Raw genomic sequence first — 17,019 nt, forward strand, 5'->3', positions numbered from 1 at the left:
TTACAGAAGTCTAAGTTTTGATTGGTCTGATTGTACAGGCAGCAGTGGTAAGACACGCTGTTCAGGGTGTGGTACTGCATTATTTTTCCCTTCTCTTGGGACCAGAAGAAGACGTGGAAGTCTACCTGGGAGGAAAATCCCCTCTGGAAGGAAGAGTCATTCTTTCAAAATACAGGGCCAGGAGAACTCTTTCAGGACTTACTTTCATGGCCTGAAGAATTATAACCAAGAAATTCAATGCATAATAACGTAGTCAGCACTACACATCTACTGCAGTCTGTGTGGCTGGCGCGGCTACTAGTGCAGTACGGCGCTTAACACAACCTTTGGTCAGGCAAGCCTCTTCTAGAAGTCAGTAGCCTTAATTTAAGACAATGATAAAGCACTGTGGGGCCTGAAAACTAGCTATGCACAGCTGCCAGTTTTCACAGCCATTAACTCCTTTCTTTCTGGCTTATTCTCTTTAGTGTCTCTCTGATGGCCATTTTAAAGGACTGTTGCTTAGCCTCCTTGCAGGCTGAAGCTGATTTGGTTTTTTTTTTTTTAGGTTTGTTATAAAAAGCATAATTTTGAATTAATATTAATTTGACCTCCTTAAGTTTGACCACTCAAGAAATGAAGGTGTGCCACAATACTGTCCATATTCTAATACTACTAGTAGTGACCAGAGAAGCATCAGGTTTCAATCTTGCTAGGACAGGAAGAAATAAAACATCTTTATAAAGAAAAAGAGTAATTTAACAAGTTACCATCTTGAGTGCTGCTTTAACAGTTGTTATCCATTTTTAAAAAAGGTAAGATATCAGTAGAAGAGCTCCTCAGAAAAAGAAGCAGGTTCAGAAAAGCTTGTTACAAGAGTCAGCTTCACTGAGAAAGGCTTAGGCTGAGACCTTGTTTCAGTTCAAAAATTTTTTAACTTAAAATAGTACTAAATGACTCCATTAGAAATAAAAGCACGGGTCTTCTAACATGGGCACATTTTACATGGGAGACAACTAGCATTCTGCATTCGAGTTAGGGCAATGAAAAGGAAGTGAGGCTATGCTTGCTTTAACTAGTCAGCAGCACTCAACAAAGATAAAGGAGGACTAAAAGCAAGTGCAACAACTTCACAGTGTCTTTATTGAAGGACTTGATCTCTGATGCTTGGAGCACATGTGCAGCAGAATGGACGTACAATAGAAGTGAACGTTGGAAAAAATGCAGGTGTCAGAACAGCAATAATCAGTCATCCACCCTTCAGCTACCACCAGCTTTTCTTGCAAAAATAACAGTACAATTCATACCATTTCACTATTAAAAATCATAAAGCTGTGCTACCATTTATGAAAGATCATAGTGTGATACTAACTGGTGTTGATTTTCAAAACCAGAATTAAATAACACAAAGGTAAGGCTGGAAATTAGTCTGTTCAGGTAATTTGTTACTTTCTGACTATATTTTGATACACTAAACTGGGTGTGGCAATGCTGTAAGGCTCTAGAATTGGTTATTTATGCAGTTACACCACTAAAATAGCTATCGGCAATAGTTCTGGCACATGCAAACTTGCACTTTTCCAAATAACCCAAGTAATTGCAAAGTTGGCACAGACCAGGAAACCTTTCCAGCCTGCACAGGGCCATTCTGGGCGGACTGTAGGGCAGTTAAATGCTATGGACACTGTTGTTTTGTGCCTGTGGGCCATGATGCAAGAGAAAGACTACAAACACATCTAATATTTGGGAAAAGGCATTGCCTCTCATTCAAAGCACCACAGACCTACTAAACTTTTTCTCCCTATGTTATTTAAGAGTGTGTGATTCTCTGCTGGGTATTGGTTTTTGTAGACAGACAGTATGGAGATGTTTGACACAGCTTGCTTATGAAGAACTGTTTGCATGTTATTTTATATATCCAATCTCAAGTAAAATGAAAAGCAACACAATCAACAGGCACCTTAATGTTAGCATTCAGAAAAAAAGAAAAAACCCAAACATAGCCACAGTGCAAACAAATGCAAAGTCTTTATGTGAAATTATAAAAGTTCTAAATGAAAGCTAGGCTGCAACAGTTGAAATTCCATTTATCTTAAATAACCTGTCAAAGCTGCCTTAATACCAGAGAACTGTGAAATGTCTAAAGCAACATCTATTTTTAGACAAGGTATGCAAGAGCCAGAGAACTGCAAACCCGTAAAGACTCATCTCTGGTCTGTGCAAACTGCCAGGAAATCTCATGAAGGACCTGCATGTCTATCCTATGGTATCCTATAAAGGACAGCACATCACAAACCTTCTGTGCTTTCAGAAAATCAACCAACTTGTAGGTGAACATCAATATCCAGAAAATTTCACCTGAATTTCAGATGTGGCTTTCAAAATAATCTCTCCTCAAATGGTCTTACAGACACTGCAAAGTCATGGGATATGAGAGGAATTATTCTGGTAAAGATGGAGACCAACTGCAAGGAACTGCAGAACTTTAACCAAGTATCAAGTGATTTGCTTGCAAAAAGGCTGATGAAATGTGGAGAGATTCAAAGACAAAAAAAAAAATAATCTTAAAGTCACATAGGCTTAAAGCTGACTTTTACTCCTCAGGAACATAATCTTGAGATGTTTATATATCCATGAAAACAACAATTCAGAGCTCAGTAGAGGTTAAAAAAGCCCATCAAGCATTAGGATTTATCTTGATGAGAGGGCATTCTTATGACAACGTGCAGTCCCATGCCAATGTACAGTCCAACGGTCTCCGTGAATGCTTAACGCTATTTCTGTTTCTGCCCGCCTCCTGCCCCTGCCAACAAAACGGATAAGAAAAATGGAAGGAAAGTGCAGCAAAGCACAATAAAGAGATCAAAGCTACAGAGAACTTCTGTTTTAGGCACAAAGTTCATCATGAACTGAACAGGACAGGGTAGAGGTTTATAAAGTCACAGCTTCCTGGAGAACGGAGAGTGATTGCTCACTGTCTCTCCAACACAGAAAAAAAGGTAGAAAGGGATAAAGAAACTATTATACAGCAGTAAACAAACACAAGGCTGTGTTAGCAAAACACATAGTTCAGCTGTGGATATCTGTGCTACAGGATGTTACAAATAGCAAGTGTCTTTGAGAACAAAAGCAATGAGACACATTCATGTAAGGTCCACCTAGAACAGCTTGGGGCAGGGAGGGGAGACACCACTTCTGGTACTTCCAAATCCTTCAACTGGAAGTTGCTGGGGGCTGGGAAAATACACCAGGAGAAGGATCTTACAAGCTTGTCTTGCTTTTACACACTTCTTGAGGCCGTATTTCTCTTGGCTATAGGCACTTTCAGAGAGCAGATACCAGGCTAGATGGACTTGCAGACTTGTTGTTCTTACCATTGCAAATTATTTCACACAGAGACAAACTGTGCTTGTACTGTAATACCCAATGGCACAGGCTATGGTTAAGCTTATCAGATTTTCTTTTCTACTCTCTGTACTGCCTTCCCACAGAACAGAGTCAGGTCCAAGACTCTGGGACATCTGAAAACCTGAGCTCCAGATATTTAGAGTACTGATTTAAGTCTTTTCCTGAAAACCAACTGTTCTGTTTTGGGGACCTGATGAACTGGAGAACAAGACAAAAAAAATTGTCTCGGACTGCAGAATTATTTTTCATGGAAACAAAAAGCAGTTAAAAACCTGTTTCCTTCCATTCCACAAGCAATTTGATTTAATTTTTTTGTCTTTCTCTTCTCAAATGTAAACAGACAGGTAAATTCAGATGTCAAACCCCCCAAAGGTAGTAAGTTTTATGTAAATTCCTCTCATAAAGAACAGGAGGAAAGAATGAGACACAAATTACACTGACCTATTGTGCCACAGCAATGGCATCTCCGTTAAAATCTCTGAAGCGCTGCCAGTCTACACAGACACACGCAGTAGCACTAGCTCTGGTAGAAGAACCATTTTATGCTGCTCAGTTTATGAACTAACATGTCATCAGTTGCACATAATTCCACTTCAGGTTTTTAAGAAAGCCTTAAGATATTTCATACCTCTAAAGTTTAGGAATGACTGCACATCTACTGTCTGTAACTGCCACGATACTGACATCAATCTCTAGGCAGAAAACAAACCCCTGCATCTTCCCTTCTCAACCTTTATATTACTGTTGCTTCAGTACCAGGGTGCAATACAATTGTGTACTAATGGATATGCTTTCAAATGACATCAGACACACAACAATTCCTGGTGGTCTGTTTAGAAGAATAATACCTGAAACATACAAACTTTTACCTTAAATATACAAATTTATTCTGAAAATGAATCGTCTGTAAACCATTCAGAGACACTGTTTATACTAAAAACAATTAAATCAATTATATACTCTATACTAATGACATAACATAAACATTTACCTGTGGACTAAGGCAGCTCAATGGCAGGTCAACAGACTTCACAATTATTGATTGATTTCTATTTCTATGGATATCAACTAATATTTCTTTGAAACTATAAAGATCAGTGACTTGTATTGACTACTCCAGAAATAAAGGGAAACCCCAGCAAGCTTATCTACTTCTACAAAGCACTGGTATAATGATGTTTTAAAAGAAAGTGACCTCAACCAACACAATATTTTTCCCTAATAACCAACTTCAAAGAAAAAACTACTTCCCAGAAAATACAAAGCGCAATAATCCCACTGTAAGAAAAAGCATTTCTGAAAGTATTTTGATACATTTCAAATCAGAAAAAAATACACTTCTTACAAAGTTATTAAAAATTAAAACCGATGAACAAGCAGTAATAAACTTCGAAAGGATGCCAAGATCAAAATAATTCAGTTCTATTTTAATTAGAGGGAAAATAGACTATTGTTAAATACAAGACAAACTATAAAAAAGAAGATAGAAATAACAAATGTATTAAAAATAATGTACCTACTTGTCAGTAATGGTCCTCCAAAGCTGCGCACCTGCAATTGTTGGAATGCAAGATGAAACACAATGCACTAAAACAGAAACAATTTTATTTTTTTTTTAATTCATAAGGAATGTTCAGATTTGGGCAAAATGACTAAGGAATTCTCAGTTAAAATAGGAAGGATACATTAATTTAGAGTAACAGTTCTTTAATTGTTTTCTGTAAACTTAACATATCAATTAAAAATGTAAATGGAAAAAAATCAGTATCTTATTTATATATTATCTATATTTTCTCATGGAATGAGAAGACAACCAACATAATTTATGCTTTACATCTAGTAACTAACAACCACTTTCTACATTCCTTAGGAATATGTAATAGTCTTGCCATCTAGTGGCTGGTTGGAAGTGTCTAGTAGCTACACAGAAGTCTTAAACTGGGAAGAATTTTCTTCTCCTTTTTCAATGGCATTTCATTGATTTCAAGTCACTATCACAAGATTTTTACAGTATTACTTGAAGAACCTGATTGTTCTTGAACTCTGTATACAATGCCATCAAAGGGAACAGTAAAACAAAAAAAAGTTAAATGTAGTAAAACAATAATTTTGTATACTGGGAAACACAGGTCTTCTAGTTTCATCTCTACAATGAAGGGTTACATAGTAACACAGAAATGGGAGTGAAACACAAGTGAAGACAAGATGGTATTCTTACTCTCTTAGCTTCATCAATATTGGTACATCTTGGATTCAGTCAGATACAAATATATTAGTAATTGCAGCCAAGAGAGAATTTACCACCTTCCAACTAGTGAGGCATTCAACATTTGTGGTGATGTATATATAACAGAGCTTAAAAATTAAAATCTGCTAGGCTTTGTAAATTGGCCTCTGAGCTTGTAATGCTCAGGCAGGAAACAGAAAGGTAATGAAGACTCCAGAGAAGGCAATGATGATAAACCATGCTTCAGAAAAGGTTACAAATAACTGCCGTAACTCAGCAGAGAATAGGCTTTGGCAGTCAGAAATGATGTGGTAGCACGTCACAGAGGGATGCCATGCTTCTCTGACACCTATTTCCTGCTTAGTACATTCCAGGTGATTTTTGAAACACTTTGCATGGGGATTCAACATCAAAAAAAAGACAAAATAAACACTTTAAAAGAAATCTTGACAAGGAAAATTAGACCGATGATGAGCATTTTGTCAAAGAATTTTCAAGATGGTAATTAAGTACAGGACAGGAATTTAAAAAAAACCAAAACACCAGCACAGCCAACAGACTCAAAATCCCTTTCAAACTTTGTTGTATTCACATAAGACTTTATACACACTGGAAACTAAACACTACATAAAGTAGAAAAACATAGCACTCACTTCTTACTTCAACTGTGCCAAGATAGGTCATTTCTCAATCTGTTTAGAAAGTTGGTCAATTTATATTGGGTCTCCCAAACTTTCCAACAATGATGTGATTAGAGTAATGTTAGAAGAAATATGAATGTTTAGTAAAACTTGGTATTTTAGAAAACGATGCGTTTTCAGACCTAGCAGTTAAGAAACAAGAATGATTGTTCACTAATAACAATTCCACTCATGCTAAAACAAGTCTCCTAATGCCCTGCCTATAAAATACAGAAAAACTTAATTGAAAATTATAATAGATCATCACAGATATATTATTTCTCTCTGAAATTAGCTAATACTTTTACAATAATCGTAATATCAAAGCAGATTTAGTAATGAACTAACATGCTCTGAACTGCAGGTATTTAAGCAAGGAACTCTATCAATATACTGCCTTACCTTTTATCCTTGAGAATACCAAATCCTTTATTATCTGGAGAATTAGCACTCCAAGTATTATGACAGAAGTCAGATGATACACTCTCCAAGGGGTCAGTGCAACAAACCTAGAATGTCAAGAATAAATAAGCATTGAATGCTTTTAAACTTATTGGAAGCATATGTAAATTGACAGCTGCTACTAGTACTGAAAAAGAGGAAAAAATAGACTGATATTACGTTAAATGAATTTAGTTTCTCCCCGCAACCCCTCTACAGGGATAAATCACCGAGAGCTCCAAGCGTGACAGTATAATTTAAAGATGCAACTGTTAAACATACATTGAGTTTGTAGTAGATTTTTGTCTATGCTTTTGAAAGGAAGTACAGAAAAAATATCTAGAAAAATTATTTTAATTATTGTATAGGAAATATACTTTTTAAATTAATTATGGTTTTATTAACATAAATTGTCTTGGCACAGCACATTAAAATAAAGGTTAAACATTTGCTTCTGTTTCCTATAGGGCCTATGTTCACAAAAGACTTTTATACAGACCATTCTTTCAAACGCAAAGACTAGGTAAAACTGCGTCATTCATGGCATAATACTCAAACTTGCCTTCGTAATGTGCTTTTGCAAATTTTTTTTTCATTACATACATTTTTAGAACATGTCTAGTCAAGTTAAACAGATCTAGAATCAGAATGTATGATTTATAATCTCATGCACTGCTGACTTCGCTATCCAGGTGCGTTTGGAGATTAGCTCTTCTGTTTCATTGACAAGTGTCAACTCACAAAAAAGGATGTGAAGGATAAAAGAATTATAATTCAAATTAAATTTAGAAAAAGCTTAATTATTTTAACAGCTTGTTTCAAGCACTTTAAACCAGATATCTCAATACAGATAATGAGCAAATTAGCATTTTTTTCAAGGCAAAAGCAAAATTAACTTAAAAAAAGAAGTTGAGGATAGCAAAAAACAGTAAGAAACCAGTGTCCTAGGTGGTGGATCAAATGAGAATACCAACAGAAAGAAAATCCTACAAAGCTGGGAGGTTTCAAGGAAACCTCCTGGATTTGAAAATGGTAACTGGCCACCCAACTAGTTGCTGCTGCAGAGTTTTTCTGCAAGAAAGAGGGGGAAGGGAAGTGAAAAGCAGTAGCAATCACAGCCACTGGAAGAAGCCAAGAGGCATCCTTTGAGCACACGTAGTTGTTTGGTTTTTTTTTAAGAAAACTGACTTCCAGGTGTTTCTAACAAGCTCAGGATAAACCACAGTTTTAGAAAACTGCTCCGGTATTCCTTGCAATCCTCAAAAAACAATACTGCATCAAAGAAAGTGTCTGTGCCGCTGATTTTCACATTTAACAAACTCATAACACCTAATTACCCTAGGCAGACCAGGATATTATTTCCAATATGAACAGATAAGGTCACTCCGAAAGTTTTTTCTGAATATGAAGGTTTTCTACATCTGTGCAGAGTTTAAATTTTAAGACTATTTTATTAAAAAAGTATGAAATCAAATACAGCTGACTATTACTTAAGTCAGCTCAGGAAAAATCATAATAATGTGTAGAGAAAAATGATTACAAGCTAAGTTCTTTCAAAGCTACCCAAGCACAGCTCATTAAATCAAAACTCTTAACAGCTTTACATCCATCATGTTGCCCCACTGTTTTTCTTGGTAATATTCTTCTGCATAAAAAATTTCTTGATTCTGTTCAAGGATTAAGCTCAACTGCACTGAAGACTTTCTTTAGCCTACTTATTTTAACTTACTGATAATGGGGGGTGGGGGCAGAGACGTGACCCTACAGAAAAATCAAAGGATTCTTCATAAAACTTCTAGGCATCAAAAGTTTGTAACAAATACAGACCGTTTAAGTTATCTGGGCTTAACACCATGCCTATTCTGTAAGTTCTTTGGGGTGCTTGTGCATTAATATTTTATAGAACCAAACAGTAAGCCCCAATTTAGTGATTACCATTGGCCAGTCCTCAATGGTTTCAAAGAAATGCATCAATACTGAATTTTATGTATGTGTGCATTCACATAAATTCACACATTTTATTAGTTCTTGAAGGTGAGACCAGATGTTTACTAAGCAGGTTTAGTCTGTCTTTCAGAGATTATACAGAACACGTTTGACCTACTTCATGCTCACAACTAAACCATACACCCAGTTTCACTGCAATCACAGCTGTCACCTGCTGTTAAAAACAATTGCACTAATGCAGATGAAGATTAACACGCAAGGATTAACAAGGTAGCATCCTCTCTGAAAGATGCTTCCAAGTCATGTCATTCTACCTTCTTGATACTGCAGTCTTTCTGCTTCATAACTTTTGGGGAAAAAAACCCTGTAAACTACCTGAAGCAGCTAATGTAGTCACCAAACACAGGCTCTTCACTTACTGGGAGAACTTTGGATTGTTCTGACTGGACTTGCCATGCTTTAACATTTTTAGCTGTCACACTTCTTCCTCACCTGCTTCAGTACTGTTTATTCAGACTGTATTGTTTGCAAGAAACATAGTCTCCTATGAATTCATTTACAGCCAGCGTGTGTCAGCCCTCAGGTGCTCCAATAATACAGATTAGAAAAACTGATTGTGAGCCATATGTCAGAGATACTTATGTCCTTGAAGCCCTTACTGGTCAAAAGCTGATAAGGTCCCCTTGCAGTTTTTTTGGCACATGTCTACCATAAGCTTATCAAAAGGTTAGCCCAACATGCAGGGATCTGAAAATCACTTACTATGCTAGCACTGTCAGGATTCAAAACTTTTACAAGAATTATCGACATGATGTGTACCAACCAACCTAACAAAAAGTTTCAGTGGTACTTTATTATTAGAAGTTAAGGGTTCCCCCCTTTCTTTCTTAAGAACAGTTTACTTAAGTATTTCTAACACACACACATATATCTGACAAAACTGAAAGGCTCTACAACATCACCATATACTTCACAAAAATATTCCTGTTTAGTAGAAGAATCCATAGCTCTACTTACTCAACAAACTTCTATGCTCTCTTTTTAAGCAATAAACAAAACGGACTGAAGTTCAAATTGTTTAATTTCCTCTAAAAACAATTACCAGTAACATAAACAAGATCTTTCCCTCCATAAAATTCTGTGGCAATTCAAGATTTTTTTTTTTCAGAAAGCAAAGGTTAAAACAATGTATAGAATTATGCATTTTACATAATTAGTTCAGCAGTTAACAGGGCAGCTTGCATGACAAGGGGCAAGAAACTCTCCTGTAGACAACGTGGGACTGCACAAAAATGGGTCATGAGGTGCCACAGGTCTTGGTCCCAGGCATTGGCTGAAATAGGTATCCCCAGCACGCAAGAGGCCTTCACTCAAGACAAGCTCCAGAGGCAGGATACATCCATCTGGCTTTGGGGCTACAACAAGTGCCTCTCCCCTGGGCTGATGGCAACAGTGGTCTCACCTGTGAAAGATGTCCTCTGGTTAACACATAGAGCAGTCAAGTGAAAGTGCTACTGGAGGCAGTGAGCAGATGGCAGACCACTGTGGAGAATAATCTCAAAAACACTGATGGTCCAACAAGCTGAGCAATTTGGTCTAACTGGGCCTAACTGGAACAGTTCAAACTATCTGACCTCCTGTTGTCCTTCTACCTTCTTCTGTGTAGCAAGAACGTAAGCTTGATGGAGCCAAGCCTGCTACTGAACTCCACCGGGGAGAACTGAGAAACCACGATTATAAAATGAAATAGGAGAGAGATCAAGTATTGACTGTTAGGATAATTAAGCAGGCGTTGGCCACAGAGTTCGTGGAATTTCCATTCTTGAAGGCTATCAAAACACAACCCTGAGCAATCTGTTCTGAATTACTGATCTTTTTTGAGCTTTTTGAGGTTGGACTAGAGACCTCCTGAGGCCCCTACCAATCTGAATGATATTTTCATTCTGTGACTGTTTTAGTTTATTAGAAGTGGCTGGCAAATCCTTTTTGGTAAGATGCTGAGCTTAGAATTTTAAGGCATAACAGTCTGTATTTCTTGGCGTACTTGTACTGCAGCTGAACTGAAATTATTTTAAACTGCACAATTAAGAGTCAAAACTTGCCAACTTCCAAAGAGGTCAAAATTCTTCAACGATGTAACTGTAAACTCCTTCTGTTGCAATTTAAAAATAATTCACATATACAATACTACATGCGAATGTGAGATTTGGTAGGGGGGAAGGCACACCATTCTGAAACTCCACTGAGAGCTACCCTACCTGCTCTTTAGCATTTCAGTCACCTTCATTTTCTCCTACCTACCAACAACTACAGAAACAAAATTATTTTCTTAAATCCCATAATACAACTTTTCTTAGCAAGTCATGCTTCTTTATTTTTAGTATCACATAAATAAATATGCGTTGTCATTAACCTCTACTGCCTATACAGAATTTGCTAAATTCAAATGTAAACTTTTCAGTATTTTGGCAAGTTCCATATTTTGCTAACATGTAATGTTTAAGTTCAAGAATTGTGCTCTGACTAGAAATAAAAAAATAATATCCTTTTCACAAGCTTTGTGAAGATCAGATAGAAAAAAGAGATAGGAGAATAAATGCAACAGAAATCCCAATGGCAAAAGCAAGACTGTACATAAAACAGCAACACATTAAGACTAATGATTAGGCTTAGTCTGGTTAAAAGAGCTCCTTTACTTGCTCCTGGAGATAATATTATCTAATATTGCATCACCTAAAGATAGAAAAGTACCCTAAGGTACCTTGTTCTTGACTTTCCTCCAGCTTTTTATAGTATGGGATGGTGTCATGGTTTAACGCCAGCCAGCAGTTAAGTACCACAAAGCTGCTTGCTCACTCTGCCCTCCCCTCCCGCCCCCCAGTGGGATGGGAAGAGGTAAAACCTGTGAGCTAAGAACAGTTTCATAACTGAAATAAAGTAAAATATAATAATAATTATAATGAAAAGGGATGTAACAAAAAAGAGAGGAGTAAAATCCAAGACAAATAAATGATGCACAATATAGTTGCTCACCACCCGCTCACTGATGCCCAGCCAGTCCCCCAGCAGTGATCGGCCCCTCCCCACCAACTCCCCCCAGTTTATATACTGAGTGTGACGTTCTATGGTATGGAACATCCCTTTGGTTGGTTCAGTTCAGCTGTCCTGGCTCTGCTCTCTCCCAGCTTCTTGTGCCCCTCCTCACTGGCAGAGCATGGAAAACACAGAAGTCCTTGATTTAGGGCAAACGCTACTTAACACACTGATGTTTAATTGTTGCTATCAACATTATTCTCACACTAAATCCAAAACACAGCACTGTACCAGCTACTAGGAAGAAAATTAACTCTATCCCAGTTAACACTGGGACAGTTGGTTGTATGTCAATACTGGCAAGATATGTTAACTAACACAACAAATCATCCATTGGAGCTATTAAATCAAGAACTAGCCACCTACCAGCACACAGCTCCTGGGACAATTAATGGCACAAACCTGATCGTACAGATTCATTCCAATGGCACAAGCCAAAAATTTCAGAAGTAAACATTGTCATACAATACTGCAGTCTGTAAATGTACTGAACTCATAGGGTGTGACAAAAGCTATTTTTAATTGTACTTGTGAGATACAGGGAAGGCATGGACCTACTAAATTGCTTTAAAAGTTAAATAAATTTGACAATACAAGCTTCATTTCAGGGGTGAAGGTATTTTTTACAACAAATTTTAAAATTGTGAGTGACTTGTATTTTGTAAACACAAACATTTAGAAACTATTTCATCAAGAATTACAACAATTTAGATTATCAGCAACCAGAGCTACCTATTTCTGGAAAGCTTTAGTAGGTACACTTTTAACAACCATACATCCCTTGATTAATTCCAGAGATAACCACACAAATACATGAAAGCTGTGAATAACACATATGTGTACATGGAGCTTTGCTTCACTGTCAGCTATTGACACATTCATTGGCTGCATGACTGTCTTGCAAACTTCAGTTCAGTGCTCAACAAGCATGTATTTACATATTAAAACCAGAGCCCAAACCCTGCAAAGCATTTTTGTGGAGCTCTAAATAGCACAGCTTGGTATATACTCATTTCCTCATTAAATATTAAGGTGAAAATGCACTAACACTTTCCAGACATAGTTTTCCACAGAACCAGTCTTCTTCCGTAAGACACAGGTAAGCAAGCATGGGCTATGACATAAATCAGATAGAGAATGGCTCTCACCTGTACAATCAAGCATTTCCAGTGCATTTTGAGAATGCTCAACTGCTGACAATGGATATTCTTGGGGTTTTATTTGCTAATTTTAAAGCTCCTGCTCTTACAGAGGACTGCCCAACACTGTTTCAGCCAGATGTCCCCAGCTATGGCATGCAGGCAGGGAAAAGATGTGGTCATAACCGTTTCCTGCTTGGAGCTGAATGTACAGCATTTTTCCATGCTTACTGCTGGAATGATCATCAGCACCAGTCTGGTTGCAACAAATCCTGATGCCTACCTCAAGCAAGAGGTCTGGGGAAGGGGAGGAGAGTTAGTTTTCTTCTAAATACAGCATGAAATGCACTTCCTGAAGAATGCTGAAATACGCTGCAAAGGCAGTACCAGAAAGCTTGTGCTTTTACTGGTCGCTGGCTCAATCATTTTATTTGCCCTTTTGTGAATCAAGAGGCTGTAATATATATTAAATTCAACTACATTTATTTAAACGTAATTTAACACTTTGGCTCTTCTAATTGAAAAAAAAAATCCCAAAGCAGGTTTGCAAAACCTGCTCTTCACATCTACTGAATGTGTGAAGTTACAACTTGTGGGAATTGCTTAGATGTAAAGGATTTTCATATTAAGCTTCTGTAAATATCAAAATGCAGCATCTATAAAGATTAAAATCTAGATGCCCAAGAATTCAACACATTTGAAATCCAAAACTCAATAATCTAGTCTTTTTCCTGTTCCTTTAGTACATCTTGGTCTGAGCCAAGATATTTAGATACCTGTTCAAGATTTACAATGTAAAAATCCTTTCCCCATCCCTGCACAAAAAGTGTATATACTGACTTAATGCAAAACAAGTTACACGTGCTTTTTTGGGAGAATCTATTTACAGAACAGAATTTGGTAGAATCTTATTATGTTTATATGGTATTTAACTGGCAATCTGTATGTCTGAAAGATACACAAAACCTGTGGTACAGCAGATGCCTGTTGCAGAGGGAAGCATATTACACATAACAAAAACCGTTTGCATATGTGCTGTCAAAAATTTTAGAACGAACAAAGACTTTATAAATTCTGTATAAAAAAAACTCCTCACCCCTACAAAAAACATAATTTGTTGAATAAAATAATTTCAAAAACATATACTCCACACCTGTTAACCAAGATTTAAAATGTGCACACCACCACTTTGGGTGCCCAAATAGCTGTATATCTATTTAGCTGAAAACATGTGAAATACTGTAATAGAATGCTTCTTAAAATACATGCATTAAAAAACATTTTAAATCATCTAGTGGAGAAAAGTGTAAGCTTCTGTAGAGATTAGGAATAAACATCCTTTTCACTTAATTTTTTTTCTAAGTAACAATGCCATCCAAGAAGTTAGGTAGCCAAGATTTTTAATAAAATATTTCAACCAGAACAAAGAACTGGAAAGTAGTTGATTCATGACTTTATATGCCAACTAGCAATGATTTTTCCCTTAGGTAGTGCCCAGAAGACTAAAACCCCTACCATTAAATACATTTAAAAAAAAAAAACAAAAAAACAACCAGAAGAGGCGTGATTATTATTCTAAAACTCACAGCATTTTCTTTAATTCTTTCTTTGTTGAGACAAATCAACAACCTTTTATTTAAGAAGCTTATTTGTCCAGTTTTATTCAAAAGATTAGGATCGTATTTGTTCAGCCAGAAAGTACAGATCAAATCAAACCTGGACAGCTATTCTTTAGAAAACCTTCTAGGACTTACAAGGATTTTGGAATAATAAATAAATCTCTTGTCATAAGAAACAGACTCCCATAAATTTAAACTACTATTACTGACAGCTATCTGTAGAAGTGGTAGCTCTCTCAGAGGTCTGTGCACAGGTTGCAGGTCAAACACTACTGGACAACTCTAAAATTAGTAACACGTAGGATAGGAATTTAAATTTCACATTCTCTCTACCCCAACTACAAGAAACGACAACATAAACTTATTAAAAAATCTAAATAAAAATGAAAATTGTACAATTCTCTAAGCAACAATACCAGAAAAATCTTTAAAATGCTTCGCATTTAATCTCGAAAGACAAATTTGCTTATAAACTAGAATATTTGGGAGTATATTGGTGGTCGGGGAAATAGGATCAAGTCAGTAATAAAATGTCTCATTACAAAATTATCTTACCGTTTGCAAGGAAAACTCTTGAGGAATGCAGCAATCTGAATCATGTTTCAACATTAGTGGCTTGTGGATCAGATTTACTGCAACCTACTGCATTCAGATAGGCATATAAAATAAAAAATTGAGAAGGAGGAAGTTTAAACAACCTCAACTACATACCTTCTGAGACCACCACAACATCAAATGCTACTGTTATGTCAGTGAAAATGGGGGATGATAGTCCCATGGAAGCTAAAATTATTTTGAAGTAAACACGTAACATCAAACAACCTGGCTTTCATTATTTTTGCAGAAACATGCCCAGATGACCTTAATTAACCTGTACTTTGGCAAAGTACAGAAGAAAGCTTAATCCCATTTTCTCATACAGTAGCAGCAGTTTGATGTTAAACAATTCACCTCTACCATGCTGCCCTAAATCTCCTTTTCTTTAATGCTCTCATTAGTCCTGTAACATCTACCATTGGAGCATAGCATATCCCTCTAGAACTTCCATTGTTCTCAAAATTCTACTTACTACTTGAAAGGTCTCATTATTTTGAGTTAATACATGAAGAAATCATCATTTCTTTCTTAAGACAACTGCTTTAGACACAGATTTTTTAAGTTTTAGCAAGGCAGAATAAACCCAAGCCACTCTGCAATTCAGCTATTCTCCTTTGTTCAGGATTTCCATCTTTCCCAAAGTCCTCATCCTGTATTTGGCCCTTAATTGTTCAGTAATGCTCACTTCCCCTCAGTTCCTCAATTATCCCATTTGATTTCTTTTCTGATTGATCCTGTTTTCATCTTACTGGTTGAAAAATGCTGTAAACTGTCCAGGTTTTTATGTAACACTCTCTGGCTCTTAAACAATGTCAATTTTTATTCCTGTAAACCGATCTCTCAGACAAAACCACACAAACTGTCACTAAAAGCTGCTGAGATAATGGCTTTAATTTTTTTTTCCTAACTAAATTAAATTAATTTAACTTTCTGTTCCCCTTTTCTACCTCCAAAGCCTTCAGAAGTTTTAATAATTTCTATTGAAAAAGTGAATATAAGCTTAAAACTGCCTGAGTAAAAACAGGCAGACCCTAAAATTATATCACACCTTGTGTTGCCATCAGAATTTTAGCTTCACTTGAGAAAGCATATTTTGGAATATCAACTTCTAGGGAAAAAACCCCACCAAACCACAAACATTTTTTTAAGCTTGCAGAACAAACAGCAACCTATGGTACTGTAGCTGGGTATAACAAAATAATCACAATACCAATATGTTACAAAACATTGATAAAAGGCAGCAAATTAAGTAAATTAAGACCATCAGACTAGAAGAAACATAAACCAGTAACCACATAAGAAACCCATTCATGTGGATGTGCAATGAATTTCAAAACTGCCTATGCCAGAATATTTTCTTCTCTTTTTAAATAATGACTGTATTATAATTACTAAAGAAATACATCAAAACATAACCCATTCTACTACCCTTATTTAAGAGAGAAAAGATACAAACTCTTACTAGGGTTTGAGGCAGGATTACAATCTGTATTAGACTATTCACTTGTGTGTTATCCTGATACCTTGGATTTTGGGAAAGTAATCCCAAAGCAACTAAAAAGGTAGCTCTAAGATATCCTATAACAAACATAGATGAAGACTGAAATTCCCCCAATTCAAGACCACATTTAGCATCTGGTTCCTACAAGAAGAAAAACATTTTGTCATAGAAACACAGAAACATATAGATGTGATCTCGTGACTTGGGAGATACTACAAATTTAAGATGGTGATCTGAAGGCCAACATACTACAAACTGGCCTCAAAACGTCAATACCCCTTCTTACTCCAACTCACTTAATTTTCATGCATTTTTCTTTATGTTTTGATTTCACAGATTTCTTTTATTCCATTTCTCACTTGATCTAGTTTGCCAGTCTCCCTACTGT

The 17,019-nt window shown here is 36.4% G+C and overlaps 1 protein-coding gene across 2 annotated transcripts in view; it reads right to left on the bottom strand.

Annotated features, from left to right (window-relative positions):
- Positions 1 to 17,019, bottom strand: part of RETREG1 (reticulophagy regulator 1) — a 70,154-nt gene that overhangs the window by 47,374 nt on the left and 5,761 nt on the right. Inside the window, exons 2-3 of one of the 2 annotated variants that reach the window (XM_040587279.1) lie at positions 6,697 to 6,803; positions 4,908 to 4,974 (exon numbers count right to left, since the gene is read on the bottom strand). In XM_040587279.1, coding sequence (XP_040443213.1) covers positions 4,908 to 4,974; positions 6,697 to 6,803 — 174 coding nt within the window. The remainder of the gene's footprint in view (positions 1 to 4,907; positions 4,975 to 6,696; positions 6,804 to 17,019) is intronic. The other variant, XM_040587280.1, reaches the window with a different exon arrangement.

The sequence above is a fragment of the Falco naumanni genome, chromosome 3 (assembly GCF_017639655.2).
Source record: "Falco naumanni isolate bFalNau1 chromosome 3, bFalNau1.pat, whole genome shotgun sequence".
NCBI classification, from domain to species: domain Eukaryota; kingdom Metazoa; phylum Chordata; class Aves; order Falconiformes; family Falconidae; genus Falco; species Falco naumanni.